Source organism: Mercurialis annua, linkage group LG2, assembly GCF_937616625.2.
Source record: "Mercurialis annua linkage group LG2, ddMerAnnu1.2, whole genome shotgun sequence".
Lineage (NCBI taxonomy): Eukaryota > Viridiplantae > Streptophyta > Magnoliopsida > Malpighiales > Euphorbiaceae > Mercurialis > Mercurialis annua.
The window spans coordinates 2,433,527-2,450,526 of record NC_065571.1 but is presented as its reverse complement, the minus strand read 5'-3'; the positions used below and the strand labels follow the sequence as shown (position 1 = coordinate 2,450,526).

At 30.5% G+C, this 17,000-nt stretch overlaps 2 protein-coding genes across 2 annotated transcripts; one reads left to right on the top strand and one right to left on the bottom strand.

Annotated features, from left to right (window-relative positions):
* The first annotated feature begins 7,531 nt into the window (after nt 1-7,531).
* LOC126670554 (uncharacterized) lies at nt 7,532-13,113 on the top strand. Its single transcript, XM_050364309.2, has 14 exons — nt 7,532-7,753; nt 7,838-7,914; nt 8,011-8,122; nt 8,665-8,747; nt 9,226-9,291; nt 9,490-9,590; nt 9,792-9,910; nt 10,426-10,466; nt 10,626-10,714; nt 11,311-11,473; nt 11,546-11,662; nt 12,285-12,329; nt 12,414-12,542; nt 12,652-13,113. Exons 1-14 carry the CDS (start codon nt 7,696-7,698, stop codon nt 12,784-12,786), a joined length of 1,335 nt encoding a protein of 444 aa, XP_050220266.1. The 5' UTR covers nt 7,532-7,695; the 3' UTR covers nt 12,787-13,113.
* LOC126670556 (probable pectinesterase 29) lies at nt 13,053-15,795 on the bottom strand. Its single transcript, XM_050364310.2, has 5 exons — nt 15,502-15,795; nt 14,974-15,133; nt 14,665-14,871; nt 14,239-14,465; nt 13,053-13,212 (listed from the first exon to the last, which is right to left on the bottom strand). The coding sequence occupies exons 1-5, from the start codon at nt 15,732-15,734 to the stop codon at nt 13,053-13,055; spliced, it is 987 nt and encodes a 328-aa protein (XP_050220267.1). The 5' UTR covers nt 15,735-15,795.
* Between the last annotated feature and the right edge of the window lie 1,205 nt (nt 15,796-17,000).

Here is a 17,000-nt window from a genome sequence, read left to right as displayed (position 1 = left end):
AAAGGCATAGGAGGCCACTCAAACCAAACCAAGTCGGCCGGTTTGACCCCACTTTTTGTACAACTCAGTTGCTAATCATGCTTGCCAGTCATTTTGCTCTATTTTAATTTAATTAACTCAACAAATTAACTACGGTTAGGCCACCACTTTTGGTTCAACCGGTTCCATTGTGAGTTCAGTTGATTGAATACATTATACACAGGGGCGGACCTAGGAAGAGTTTATGGTGGGCAGTTGACCACCTTATTATTTCGAATCTTTGAAAAATATAAATATATACGTTAGTAGTATAGTTTTTCGGCCTTAAAATTTATAGCACTGACCACCTTAAATTTTTAAATTTTTCCTTCTTATAAATCTTTAGTATAATCTTACCCACCTTATAATAAATTTCTGGGTCCGCCACTGATTATACATAAAGATTAAATTTTATTTATAGTTTATCATCTAGGCAAACATCGATTTAATCGTCAGTTTAACTTGGATCAACTGATTTAATAAGACGTCCTTTTATTTTAAGTGAAGTCCGAAGGTTCAAATTGTATTTATATATACATATATTTAAAATATACTCCCTCCGTCCCAATAGAGTTGTCCACTTTGAGAATTTTTTTTGTCCCAAAACTCTTGTCCACTTTCAAAAAGTAACTAACTTTACACTTAATTTTCCTACATTACCCCTATTTAAAGTCCACTAATAAAAGTAAATTGCAAGTGGACCCTACATTAAATAGGGGTATGACAAGAAAAGTAAGGAAAATTTTTCAAAAACTATAAACAATGATTGCTTTTCTTAAACTATGTGATAAAGGCAAAGTGGACAACTCTATTGGGACGGAGGGAGTATTTTTTATTAAAAAAGTATCTAGCTAGATCGGTATTAGTCTAGACGTTGAATGCATAAAAGTGACATTTTACATAACATCTTGTGTACCTATACCATATAACAAATTAAAAGAAATTTTACATACGTCAATGAACATAATTGAGAAACTCTTGACCTTACAAAATTTCCCAAATTTAGTGAATTGTTTGTGAGAGTTGCATTGCTTATAGTTGTTGACAAGACCCTTTTTGACTTTGTTTTGTGCTTTAAATGTGCAAACCAATTGGTTTGGTTGCATGCTAGTTTCTTTCTTGTTACTGACAATGAGCCTTTATGGGTTAAATCAATACTGTAATAAGCTTAACCCGCCAAAAGGTACGATATTCTTTGTCTGCACTGTTTTAGATTCAATATATCTTCAGAGAAGGGTATACATGTCCACCATATTTTATTTTATTTTTTGTTGTTAAAAGACAATTATCTTATTGATATAAAATCACGAGTCTCAAATCTATCCGCTGTATCGGATTAGATAATTACAGTTGAAAAGAATATTCCGACTGTATAAAATGTCACCCTAAAACGTCGATTACATCAACTCGAAAAGAACTAAATTCGTACTTGGATCCAATCAAACGGGTACATAGCCTTATAAATTTTAAAAAATTACAACAAGAAATTAAAGATATATTACAAATCTATAACACAAGTCAAGCTGCAAAAAAAAATTAAATCAGTAAATAAATCTATATGAAAATGTAAAAATTCATTTGTCTTGAACGACCCATTTGTTACGGGCACCATTAAGCGATCTACAACTTTACATATCTCGTAAAAAATTATATTTAGAGAAAACATAACCCATATAGAGTATATAAACTAAAAACTAGTTAAAAAAATAACAATAGAACTGAACATACAAAAAAAAACTATTTATTTTATTACTTGATAGAAAGATTTAGAGATCGGGAGGTGATTTTTAGCCCAAAACCACATCCCACTATAAAATAATGGAAAAGAAAAGTTAGGGTTTGTTGAGAAGAAGAGGTAGAGGAGGGAGATAGAATATTCACATGTTGATAAGTTGATATCCACCATATTTTAACCGAAGATCAAATTAGCCTTCCATATATTAAAATGCGCTAAAACGTATTTAATAGCTTTGAAAACATTTCAAATTTTTTTTTTTTATAAATGGTCAGTTTAACTTATTTAGGATCTAGCGTGCACCAATGAACTTGAAATAGTTTAGATATGTCTTTAATAAAGAATCGAGTTCGAATTGAACTACTCGAGTTGATTATTTAATCAAAATTTTGGCATTAAAATACTCTATCGGATAAGCCTACGAGCCTAATTAAGCTTTACTATTTTTTAAAATTCTTTATAATTATATATATTTGTAATAAAAAATCTATTTGTATATAAGTTTAATTTGTAAATATTTATACGGATAATTGAGTTAGGTCGATCTTGAGTTTCAATTATTCTATTGAGTTTAAGTTCGAGCTTCTAAAGTAAAATTTGGTCGAGTTTGAAATTCTAAATTTTAAAATTAAGTCGACCTCAAACTAAATTTTGTTTCACATAAATTTTAATAGGATACATTGCTAATTACAAGTGACACTAATGTCCCTTAATACAGATAAAATTTTCGAGGCTTCAATATGCGGTCTCTTGCACAAGTAATAAAGTGAGTTCAAGGAGTCTCATAATTGGTTTGCATGATATCTGCTTTGATGCTTAAATTTGTAGGATGTTTTGATAAGCAAAATGAATGTAAGTTGGTATTTAAGTTTCATATGTAAATAACATATTTGGAATGTTTTATACATTAAAAACGTATTTGAACAATTTTACATAAAATTTGTATATTTGGACCACGAGTTAAACATTATGAGCGTATTTGAACTATATTATATTCAAGTCGCCACATCAGATTCTACATAAGTAAGAATTGAAGATTGTTGTTAAAGTGTTAAAAAGAAATATGTATTTATATTGTTTTTAATAACTTTAAGTGTGTTTCCACAACTTTTGTAAATATGGAAAGCTAATTTGATTCCCGTGACAAACATGAAGGCATATTTGCTTGCTTTCTCATATATCTTCATTTATAACCTTCAATTTGGAACAATTAATAAATTTGTGATTTAAAAAATAATAAACTTATCATTTTTGGATGGCTTAATCACTAAAACCCCCCACCTTTTAGCCCCTTTTCAGTTGCATCCTGACGTTGCAATTTTGTCAGCTGCACCCTAATTCGCACTTTTAGGTTTCAATTCCACCTTTAAAATCAAATTGGACTCCTTTTCATTTGGAAAAAATTCATAAAAACTCTTATAGAGTACTCATTTGAACTCTTTTTCACACAAAATGTTAAAAATGGATAACTTATATTAACTTCTTTCAAATGGAGAAGAGATCAATTTAGTACTTAAGGGTTGGAATTGAAAACCAAAGGTGCGAATTAGGGTGCAACTCACAAAATTGAAATATCAGGGTGCATTTGAAAAAGGGCTAAAGATGGAGTTTTTTTTGGTGATTAAGCCTTTTTGGATCATGTATCCTCTTTGATTGCCAAAACTAACGCCAAAGTGACGTCAAATTATGGTGCAACTGACTTAAACCGGTAAGCTGATTTTTCTTTTTTAAAAAGTGCAAGTTTTGTTATCATAAAATTTTGTTGGTTTTAGATTATTTGTTTGTGTTTTGATTATTTTACTTTCAGTTAGGGATGAACACTCGATCGGTTTGGTTAAACTTAAATTGAATTAGCTGATTGATCGAATGCCAAACCGATATGATCAAATATGAAATTCTAATCAACACTGACCTACAAAATAAAAAAGAAATATATATTAAAACCGAATCTAATTGAATAAGTCGGTACTTTGGTAGGTTTGGTTGAAATCGGCAAATGTACTAAATTAAAAAAATAAATTTAATTTTTTCAATCGATCTGGTTAATTTTGATAACCAAGCTGATTTTGTTGAGCTCATCCCAAGCGATAATCAAAAACTAATTTTATTCATTGAGCCAAGTTGACCGAATATATTTATAAGCCAACCAAATCTAAACTTAAAAAAAAAGTATATAATAAAAATTTACAATTCTATAAAATAAAGAATTACTAGTATTTCATATAAAATTACAATTCTATAAAATAAAGAATTATTGAAAATTACAATTCTTTAAAATTGAAACTAAAATAAAGAATTACTATTTCATATAAAATAATTAGTATTCTTATCAATATAAAAATATATAATATGAATATCATCACCCTCCTATTAAAATATCTCACTTTAAAATAATACATCTACATCAAAACTATTATTAATTAAAAAGGGTTTGAATTTAAAGTAGATTTAGTAGTTCATAAATTTATAATGCAAAGTTTGAAAAATAAATAAAATAATGCTATTGTGAGATAGTATAAAGAAACTCGTATGTTTAATTCCAAAAACTTTGGGTTCTATAAGTTTAATTGAAATTTTAAAAGTTTGAATCCAAGAATATGGAAATGGGGTGTGGATGTGGGTTGTTATGTCCATTTCTTAATTGCCCTATGCCACCAACCAGCTGAGGTGATGAATAATTCAGTCAGCAAATGATAAAGAGAAAAATAATGCCGTTTTTTTATTCAAACGGTTGACTTATTTATTTTTAGTTTTAACAACACTTTTTTAACACATTCAAAGCACTATGTTAATTTTAAAAAAAAAAAACACTATGTTAAAAAACACTATATTAAATATATGACATATTTTTATTGATGTAGACATCGAATATATATCATAAAGTTTACATCTTCCATTGTCGATACAAAGCACAAATATATCAAAATTTTATATTTGTTTAAAATGAAACAAAAATTGATATCTAAAATTGTTAAATAAAAGTTAATATTATAATAGCTGCTAACACAAATTTCTTTGCAAAAATAAATGAACAAATATTAATTTAATAAAACTAAATTAAAATACAAAAAATATAGTATTTTTATGACACTATATGTATAGAAATTTAATATTTATATGTTCTCCTTCGTAATTTATAGATTAATGATTTATGAAGTTTGTCTTGAATTTTTGTAATTCAATTTGATGAAGAAGATAGTAAAATCATAAAAAATGATGAACATGTCATATGAAAATTTATATGCTAAAAAAATTATTTGGTATCCTACGTACAAAGTTTATTTGATATTTTGTTTGTAATATTCGTACAACTTAATACTTTTTTTGGAAAGTATAAGCACTCCTATTTGGAACTGAAAATGCATTTATAGGCACATTTTGGTATATGAAAATAATTATTTTTAATTAGTTCAATGCAAATATTTTTTTATTTAATTAAAAAATAATTTATCTTATCAAAATTGTTTATTTAGTATTAATTAGGCTTTATTTAAAAATTAATTTTTGATTTACTATATAAATTTGAAAGTCCAATAATATATACTCAATTTATTTTTACATATCTTTTGTATGTTACATCGGAAATATATCATAAAACTTATACCCTCCCTCGTCGTTACAAGGAAATATATATGAAAAGATTAATGTGATTTAAATTATCAAAAAAATAAAAATTTAATTTGGATATTGATAGAATTAGAGATTTATATTTTAATTATAAAATAATATATATTTTATTATTTTTATTGTAATTAACAATAATTAAATCATTTTGACTATGACTAATATGAGTGTAGAAATCGATATTTAATCAATTTAACAACTCAGTTAAATATTAATATTTCAAACTACATATATGCCAACCACATAGCTAGATAGTTTAGTATGATGATAGATTAAAAAGCTAATAATTAGTAAGTGGATTAATTAATTTGATTTCATAATATATTTTGAATTTTGGACCCTCTTCTCTCCACCATCACTCTTTAGAATGGGACATTTGTGAAGGAGGATACTCTCATGTTCTTTATCAAAGCCCTCATTTTTTATTTTAATTATATATTATTCTCTTACATGGTGACTTTGCTTGAAAATTTAGAAAGATGTAGTTTTCTTAAGGTTATAAAGCCAGCAATTCAAGTCAACCCATCAATGGGAAAGGACCACAATTTTTAAAATCATAGACCGCCTCAATCCCCACCAAATCAAGGACATTATTGATGATTATTTTAATGAGAAAAGGGTCAGATACACCCCTAATATTTAGTCTATAGATCAAATAGACCCCAACATTCGGAAAGGTGCAATTGAACCCGTCACGTTTTGAAAACGTTTCAATTTACCCTTTCGACGCTAACACTGTTTTCGCTTGCCTTATCTTTTTGCCAGCATGTATTAGGAGTGTAATCGAGTTGAGTCGAGTCGAAACACTGCCAATCTCGAGCTCAACTCTAAAATACGAAGCTCGAAACTCGACTCGAACTCGATCGAGTTTTATTTTAGAAGCTCGAACTCGATAAAATAATTGAGACTCGAACTCGACTCAACTCGATTATCTATTTAAATATTTAAAAATTATATTTTAATATTAAAATAAAGGTATTATTATATTATATAAATATAAAGGGTAAAAAGGTAAATTTACCAAAACTCGATTAGGCTCGCAAGCTCATCGCGAGTCAAGTATTTTGCAGCTTGAACTCGACTCGATAATTAACTAGAGTAGCTCGAACTCGAGCTCGACTCGATATGAGTCGAGTCGATTTCGAGTATTTTTCGAATCAATCCCGAGTAGCTCGCGAGTTAGTTCGACTCGGTTACACCCCTAGCGTGTATGCTTGCATGCTGATATAGATTTATTTCTCTGGCCAAACGACTGCTGACATGGAATTAAACCCATAAATTAATTGATACATGTTTAAAGCAAAAGCTATCCGGAAATAACATATTTTTCTTATTGTAGTAATTTAATTGTCCATCCAATGCGGATTAAACAAACAAATTTATACCAACAACAACATATCTATTGCCCTTACAAACTAAGAGACAACCATCAAAAATCTAAACTTAATTCTCGGTTCAAATTATTACTAGTCTAGCAGTTTTCAACTAATGATTCACATTTTTTTAAAAAAAAAATTATTTATATACCAATAAAATGTAACTCAAATAATTTATTTTTTCAGTTTTCAGTTTATTTTGATATAAACATTTTCTTAATAATAATTGTCTGATTAAATTTTTCAATCTGTATGAAAAATTAGAATTATAAAATATGCTTAACGACGTTATTCTCTAAACATCTTTCATTCTCGTTTCCCTTTTATGGTGAAAATGAATAATTATAATATCATAAGTAATATCTATTTTAGAATTGTCATTTTTTAAAGTTTTTTTTCCGATTATATAGAGGTCTCTCAGGTACTCTGTACTTTTTTCAATTTGGTTGGACAACTCCGCCGCTAGCATAATTGCCATACTAGAAAGTTTTCGATTAAGCAAATGAATAAACAGGTAACGGTTAAAACATTTTAGAAATTGTTAAAAGGATGTGCTTCTGTGATTTTAATTTGAATTGTTTATACTTGTTACCGTTCGTTTAATAAAATTACTCTTTTTTTATCTTATTCAAATTTGTTAAACGAATGTGTAATTGAATGATTCATATAGTGGCCATTGAATCCATACCTGATATTGGTTCTCATGGAAACGACTAATTATCTTCAGGAAATTGTCATTTTTTGGTTAAATATTTATATATTGTTATCGCGGGAAAAAAATTGAAGTACCCCATTCGGAAATGGTGGCCAATAGAAGAGAAGCACGCCAATAAACGACATGTCGACTCTGTCAAGCTTATCCAACGACAAGTCGTTCTCTCTGCGAAAGCTGAACAAGGGTTTAAGAACTCTGTCAACAGAAACCTCCAGGCCCAAAAAAAAATGAACACTCACCTCTCAATTTCTCGAAAGCTTTGCTTTCTCTTCCATGGAACTAAAGGTAAACACATTAAAAAGTCTCTATAAAAAAATTACAATTTTTTAAAATTTTATTTTATTTAAATCTTAAATTTTCCTGTGGCAGTGATTTCATATGAATCCAAAATTTATCCAGTTCGTGCCTTTTATTCCACTGACATTGTGGGTGATAAACCAATCCTGGTAATTTCCTGTGAGTTATTGATGGATTTGTTGTAATTTCTGTGTGCTGTGTTTGATTTTTCATTTTCTATGTATTTTGTTACTGAATTGTATCAGGTAAGGGATTTTATTCATTCCGCATTGTACCATCCAATTCATGGATATTTTTCGCAAAGGTCGAAGTCCGTTGGTGTTCTTGAGAACACCATAAAGTTTAATCAGCTTCAAGGTTCTTACTTTTTAAGCTTGATTTTGCATTTTGTTAATCTTAAATTAGTTGGAATTGTATTTTCTTGTGATTCCGCGACGCGGTTTATTTGGAAGTAATGCTGAAGTTAAATATATTTGATTAGTGATGTGTCTTGTTCCTTATGAACCGGGCAAGAAGCGGTAGTTTGACTTTTGGTTTAGGATTGACGTTTTAGAGACGGTTTATTTGATCTGATTTGCGGTTCTGTTGCTAGACGGTCAAATTAATAAAAGTCTAGCTAAATATATAAGAGCTCAATGGACTTGCATTGCTTAAACGAGTTTTATTTTTTGATAATATGTAGGAGATACACTTTTTGTTGGATGAGTAATTCATCTGGCTGTTCTTTTGCGTAAACTGCCTATTTTGTTGTGAATTGTTCGGTATTGTGTTTGTACTATGATAAAAAAAGTGTTATTACCTGCTAAATTTGTATGCCTGAAAAGATTTTTGGCTATATCACAGCTTACTAGTTCTTTTGTAGCTGTATTGGAACTTATTGCTTCTTTTGTGTGTTTTAGGCAGAAAATCTTATATAAGCCACTTGGATAAAATCTACAAGCAGAGTGATATATCATGGTTTACTCCAGTGGAGCTCTTTAAGGTAATTCTCTCTCTCTCCACTTGATTTCCATAATTAGAGCCTTCAATTTTACGTATAAGTTACAGAAAATTGAGGCTCGAGCTTTCATTTTTGTATTTTTTGGTTTATATAGAAAGCAAACACTCTCTTGTGGGGATGTAATCTTACTGCTGAGTGCTTTTGAAAATTCTCTTCATGAGGCCTTTCTGTATAGTATCTAGCTCTTGGTATCTCTTATACTCCTAGTAGCAGTCCGCATACCTTTTCAATATTCTTGTTTTGCTTGGTCTGGTGTTTGATCGTTTGGAATTACAGAACATGACTTTAGCATATACTGTCATTTTTAATCAGGAAGTTGTATATAATGCATGCTGGTGACACTATGACAGCAAATGATGTATTTACAAATTAAATATATAAAAAGGAGGTTTTGTTCTTATTGCCTTTGTTTAGTTTGCTTTTCAGCTCTTTGACGTTATTCATGTCTTCTTCCTTGTAGCCTTGGTATGCTCACGGCATTGCTGAAGCCATAATGCGTACGGCCAACCTTTCCATTCCACTAAAAGTAAGCACCATCTTTCTCAATCAACCAATTGGCGTATCAGCTATGGCTCTACTTTTCATGCCTGAATCTAAAATTCTCAATTGATTTATAAATCATGCAAGCCAATCATTTACATGAAATCATTTATGTTTATCCATTTGGACATGGTGTATAACTCGAGTCTGAAAATTGATTCTGCTGCTATACATTGACACTCAGATATATGAAATTGGCGGTGGATCTGGAACTTGTGCGAAGGGCATAATGGATTACATATTGTTGAATGCACCTTCAAGAGTGTACAACAGTATGACTTACACGTATGTGCACTATGATCTCTTTTAACTACCAAAAATAATTGAGACTTCAAATATATATAAAAAAGGAAGCTGTTGCATGTGCATGTGTGCGATATCCATCCAATTTAGATGGTTTCTTGGAAGCACGGCGATTTATTGCATATCTGGATTTGCAGGTTAACCAGTATGTTCTACTCTTAGCTTGTCTTTCAATTGGTGCAGCTCAGTGGAAATCAGTCCATCACTTGCTGAAATACAGAAAGAAACAGTTGGAGAAATTCGTAGTCACTTGTCAAAATTTAGAGTTGAATGCCGTGATGCAGCTGATAAGAGTGGATGGGGTATGACTCCATAAATTTTGGACCTGTATTTTTTTCCTCATTAATGCTGATGCAATAATTAAAGTCACCTTGCATACTCAAAAACCAAACTGGGATGGAACTAAAAGAACTGTAGGCCCATCTTGTTATTAAATTGTTCAAACTCATTGGACGTGTTTAACAATAATACCTATGGCTTCTCTTCTGGAACCCCTTTAACTGTGACAATATCAAGTACAGATTGGCTAAGTACCACATCACCCATAAAGTTTGAGGGTTTTTTAAAGTGGCTTCTAGAGATATTATACTTCATACTTCATATCATACTAATTCTATGAAGTTGACAACTTTATAATATGCACAAGTAGAGAACTGGTTTATTCTATTTTCTTCACATTATCATTGCTCTTTTAAGGCGTGCCTTGCGGATAAAAGTATGAGCACGAGATCATCTGCTTCTCAGTTACATGTTTTATTCCTTATGATTATCAAATGTTCTAAAAGTAAGAATTCAAACTTCTTGGCTTTTCTAACAGGGGAGGGGGAGCAACAGCCATGTTGGGTAATTATGCTTGAGGTATGTTCTTTCTTCCATTATTAGAACTCTAGGTAGAGATCATGATTGATATTCTTCTATTGCTTCCAACCCATTCGACGTATGGTAAATCATGCCATAAAACTGTGGATAATGAAGGAGTACAGCAACACCTAAGATATTCCATTTCATTTTTTGCAGGTTCTTGATAATCTTCCTCACGACCTTGTCTATTCTGAAAATCAAGTTTTGCCATGGAAGGAAGTATGGGTTGAAAAGCAAGATGATAGGTATGAAGCAGCGCTAGTGTAAAATCAGCTTTCCCCATTTCTTTCTTGTTCGTAGGGAATTGCTTTTATTTATACCTTTTTACACCAGGATTATAAACCCATTGGAGGATTACTGATAAATTCTTGTTAAGAACTTATCTATCATGCGTTACTGACTAGTTTTGACTTCCTCATAGTATATGTCTTGCTGGAAAATCGAGTGAGATATTGTTTGCAATGCATCAGTATTACCAGTGTCATCATTGTGCGACCTTCACCTAATTTTTAAGAAGTAACCTTTCAGTTTCATATGCATGTGCTGTGCATTCTTACATCTTATCTTATCTTATATCTACTTAAAATGTTAAACCTCCTGTGCGAAATTTCTGCTATATTGCTGGCTAATTTTTCTTACCTACGGCAAGTTGTGGTGCTTATTGCTTAATTAATCATCTTTGTTAAAGTTCCTACCCGTCTCTTGAACTATTTAATTCTAGTTGATGGAGTAACTCAGAAGGTTTCCATAGTCTCCTACTTTATGAAATTTTCGTTGTATATGTCTATCGTTGGACAAGTTGCATGCGAGCCTTGATTAGTATGGTGTTACACATTTCCAGGAAAACACTCTCTGAATTGTACAAGCCGCTGCAAGACCCATTAATTAAGCGTTGTCTGGAGATCACTGAATTAAGCAGTGATAAATCAATATCAACAGCAAGAAGTGTTTGGTCTAAGGTCTTCCCAAAACCCCGAAGACGTTGGTTACCAACAGGTTGCTTGGTAAGGAAGAAATGTCTCTTGTTGCTTTTATATAACCGTACATCTCGTACTAATACTTCCTTGGTCATGCAGAATTTACTAGAAGTGTTGCATGGAGCATTACCAAAGATGTCATTGATTGCTTCAGACTTTAGTTACCTTCCTGATGTAAGCATACCTGGGGAGAGTGCTCCTTTGGTTTCAACTAAGGTAATTATATCACCATTATAATTGCTTTGTTGTTGTTTATATCACATCTTTTTTTACCAAACAAATTACGGACATAGGATTCTAAAGTGGTTTAAATCTCTAAACAGAAGCGATTTAAAATAGATTTTAAATCGATGGATGTTCAAAGTTTGATGTTAATCTAGCCCTCTTGTCTGGACATCAGATGCTTATAGTATCAGGTGTACAGAATGTGTAAAATTTGGATTAATAATCTTAACAGCGTATGCTTGGCTGGATCAGGGTTAATATTTATTGGTAATTATAGGCATTTTACAGAAGGGTTATCATCGTTTTATTTGTTATATTTTGGTAACTGAACTTTCATTTTTATACCAATGTTTACTAACGCAATTCATGTCAAATATTGCATATGTAGCAACTAAAATTTATATGGTTATCCAACGTGATAGACACGTAAGTAATTTTTGGCCTTAATAGATCATTACAAATCAGAACAGTAATGCTTACAAGATCATTACGAATCAACTTCAAAGAACAAAAGGAGTTTTTTCAATTGAAAGAAATTGGATTTTTCTTTTCTCTATCCGACTATTGCAAGCATGCTGCAGATAAATCAATGATATTAATTTTTTTTCCACAGAAAGATGGCCGAAGCTCTGATTACAAAACCTATCTGGAAGCAAAGGTGTTTTCTCTCTTACGATCACACATTTTCGATTCTTTTAATATCAGTTAATTTGTACTCATCTTTTAAGCATACTGATTATAGGGCGATGCTGATATATTTTTCCCTACGGATTTCTTGCTTTTGGAACAAATGGACCATTACTGTTCTGGGTGGCTGAAACCGCAGGGAGACGAACCTTCTAAACTTGGGAAGAAGAGACGAACACTTGCAGTAAGTTCTTTCTAACAGCGTAGTATTGTTTTTGCCTCGGGTCTTATAATTTGTTTCATTTAAAAGAGACGAGCCATTTTAAGTAAAATCATTCTCACATCTTATATAGCTTGACACGTCATCATTCATGGAAGAATTCGGTTTGCCCACAAAGACAAGAACCAAGGACGGATACAATCCACTTCTCGACGATTTCAAAAACACTAAAATTTATATTAGTGTTCCTACACACAACATAAAGTAGAGAATCTACAGAAAGAATGCACATTTCCGCAACTTAAAATTCCCAAGCGAGGATGCATCAGATTGGGAGAATCTCCGAGGTGCTAACATAGAGCACCGGTCAAGTCGCCGAAGAGAGGTATGCTATAGAAATAAAGAAATACAGATAATATGCACATTATTTGAAGGACAATAGCAGTTTATTTGTTACTGATGGAAATTTAAATTTCTATCATGGAATTTTTTGAACCATGTAACAAAAACCATAGAAAAGAAAATGAGAGGCAGCTAAAAGGGTTGTTGTTGAATCCAATTTTCAGTATCAATGAAAGACATGCTAGTTAACAAATTTAAGGTTTGCTGACTCAGTTTCTTCGCCCATCTCACTCTCTTTGTTGTGTCAGCTCCAGGTCCATAGTTACCATACTCTGCAAATGTTATCTGCTCCCTGTGCATTTATACAACCACCATTATAAACATGAGTGAGCTTTTAATATTTAAGAATTGAGAACTGTCCATTTATTGAATGAAACGCGGAAATAAACCGATCACTCAAAAATATTGATGCTTTTTATGGTTATTTTATTTTTACCATAAGAAATTTCCTATAAATCTATGCTATATATAAAAGCACGGATGGGGGACAGGCAAATTTACCGAATAATCCTTTTCAATTTACTACTAAATGAAGGTTTTATAGTCATTAACTAATTAGTTATTTAATTAATCACTATTGTAATTAAAGTCCTAATTAGAATAGGTAGCTAAATTATCTCCAATTTAATTGTTAGTATGTAAAAAATAACTAAATTGTCTCCAAATTAGTAGGAATACATATCTTTTAGTTTGATTGAACTACACAATTAAAATACTGTATTTGAGAATATATTATATTTATTTTTACTATTAATTATAAATAAAAAATTGATATAATTATAATAAATTTACTAATATATCCATTGAGGAGTTACATTACGAGCCACGTGCATAGCACGTAATGCGAAATTAGTATATTAAAAATACTCCTTTTCTTCACTAATTTTTGGCAATAATGTATTTCTGGATCCCTGCACTTGTCTTGTTTATCATTGGATATGTACTTTTATTCATCAACGTTAAGTTCTTTCATTTTGATATTATAGACATTGAGTCCATCATTCACAAAAAGTTTGTGTCAATTTCAGACCGGAAAAAAAAAATCAAATTTATGGACTTAATAGAAACTAAATTTTAAGAAACGTGAAGTACATACACTTCATTTTTGTGATGGAGGGACTTAATATATACTAAAATACAAAGTGCATGGACTCAACATTGACAACTAAAATTATAATGGTTCAATGTGAAAAATTGATAAGGGCAGGGACTCGATTGTGTTTTGCCCTAATTTTTACCAAACTACCTCTTCTATTTACATTGGTTAAATGCTTGCTTAAATAATTGCAAATAACATAAAAAAATTGAAGGGACTTACTCATGGTCAAAAAAATTCCAAGCATCCCATCCTTGAGGATGGATAATATTGGAAAAGTTTGATTGATAGAATAGAACCCTTGAAAAACCTCTCCATGGTCTTCCTAAATAGGATACACCTTTCCCAAACACATTGCACCCTTTGAACACAAAACCATTTGCATCATTTAGGTTAGTCCTTCCTTGTGCAGTTATATACCCATCTCCTATTGCTTGTATGGCACAGCCCTGCAAATAAACATAAAATAAATAAATTACCCACCTATTGATTCGGTAAAAGGAAGTGAGGAAGAGCGTATTTTTGCAAATAGTTTGCCGAAAATAGATATTATTATAAAAAGCCGTAAAAGATAAGTGTTCAAGCCTGGCGAAATTATCATGTTTATATTTACATATACTAAAGAAATTGAATCTAAAAAATAAGTACCTCGTAAATAGATTGGCCACTACCAAAGATGAAATCAACAGCACCCTGAATGGTGCATTTTTTGAAGTAATGTCTACCTTGATCATCCCACAATGTATCTTGTACTCCGGCAAAACCGCATCGATAAAATGCTGACTTATCTCCGGTGATCATGGCCGCAACTGCCGGAACTCTGGGGTTGTTTCTGTTAAATAAATTGTATGAATTCTGTTCAACAAAATACGAAAATGTTAGGAATACAAAGATCTAGCTAGGAATTTTTTTTTGAGTTGATTGGGTCGGACGGGTCAAGAATATCAATGATCTTACCACAAATCTAATGCTTTTGACTATAATATTATCTGCCAAAGACGTGAAAGTAGGGCTTTGGGCAGTTGAATCATGATCATCCCAAATAATTTGAGTTCTTCTTTTTGCTTCTCCTTTTAGTATTATGTATGGCTTGTCATATGGGATCTTCACCTTCTCCCTATTTCAAACATTTAGCTAAATCAAAATCTTAATATAAAAAATGTAACACAGACAACATTTCCCGATGGGCAGAAAATCCGTAACAATGTTAACAATGCCGGCGAATAAGAGATTTAACGACGGATTTGGGCAACTAGTAAGGCATATCAAAATTTTACCAATGATTTTAGCAACGGATCAACCGAAACATGGCGCGCGTTATGTGCCAAAAGTGTAAAGGATGTAATTACCGACAGATTTAAAAGAGAGATAATGTTGAATGGCGGTCGTAAATGTCTGCCTATCCTACCTTTCGTTCCGCCTCTGACCCGACACTAATGCATCTATAGAATAAAAACTTGAAAAATAAAATGAAAAAATATATACCTATAAATACCAGCCTTGATGTAGATGCATACCCAATGTTTATTATTTGATGGAACAAAATCTATAGCAGACTGTATAGTAGAAAAATTGGCATGCCCTGATTTATCAACATAAAATGACACAAACCCCAATTTCTTATCATTTCTATACCATTTTCCATTTGCTAACTGAGTGGTGCTTAGCAATAATAAAACTAAGTACAAAAATGAACTCCATTGAACCATTTTCTTCATGCCTAAATTAAACAGAGAAATGGTAAAGTAATTTAAAAGAAACAATAAATGAAAATTTGTAATGGAGAAGAGAAAAAAATGGAATGATATATTGTTTAGGTAGTAATAATTAATTCTTGAATGTCAAGCAAAAAAACTCTTCAGATTTTTTTATGAAGTCTACTACTAGTGTACTTTTAAATGATTCAGAATCAAATCTAAGCAAATCGTGTGAGATTATATTATGAAAATTTTTATTTCTTGACATTATAGGATTGATTTATTTTCTTTTGTGAATATATATTTCTCTTTTCTTTTGTAATTTTATTTGGGTACTTGGGTGCTAAGATTTTGTACATAATTATTTCTGAAATAATAAGGAAAGAAAAATGTCAAATGATGGAACATCTTTTTGGAAATATGTTTCTTTACTTGTAAGAAAATAATACCATCTTTCTAAAAAATAAATAAAATTCAAATAAGTAAAGTTTTCTAATAATAAAGATCAACGAGTATCATTTGTGACAAATAAATAGATTTATGTGTGTTCCAAAAATATCTATAAACCATACTATAAAGATGAATTTTTTTTAATTATTATCAGCCGTGTTGAATGAACAATTGTATTTAACATACTATCTGTGATTGAAATATCGATGTGTAAATTAATATTTTATTTAATGACTAGAATCAGCTACATATTGACTTCATTATCATTGACGAGTCTTTGAACGAGTCTTGTGTCTTGTAAATCAACTCTTTTTCACTTCCACAAAGAGAGACGAAATAATTTCCAAAAAATGGGACAAAAACTTTTTTTAAAGAAAGATATTATAAAAAATTTATGATAATTAATTAAAATAAAATTTCTTCCATTCCATTCAAATGGATAACAATATTTATGCATATATTTTAAAATAATTAATTAAATATAATAAAATATTATTTTTATTCTACTTTTGTCAAATTATAAACTTTTTGCTAATAATGAATAAACAAATTTACTTGAACTACATAAATTATCAATTATCAATTAGAATGAGACTTAAAAACAATTATCAATTAGAATGAGGCGTAAAAACAATTATCAACTACAATGAAACATTCTAAAACTTATCAATTGAATGAGACAAATAAAGCGTTACTAAAGATAAAAATATTTTTATTTCAATTTTAACAAAAAATGATAATAAAAATAATAAAATATAAAATACAAATTAAAATTTTGTCTAACTACCATTAATAAAAAAAAGACCAAACATTTCATGAAAATTTTACAAAAATCCA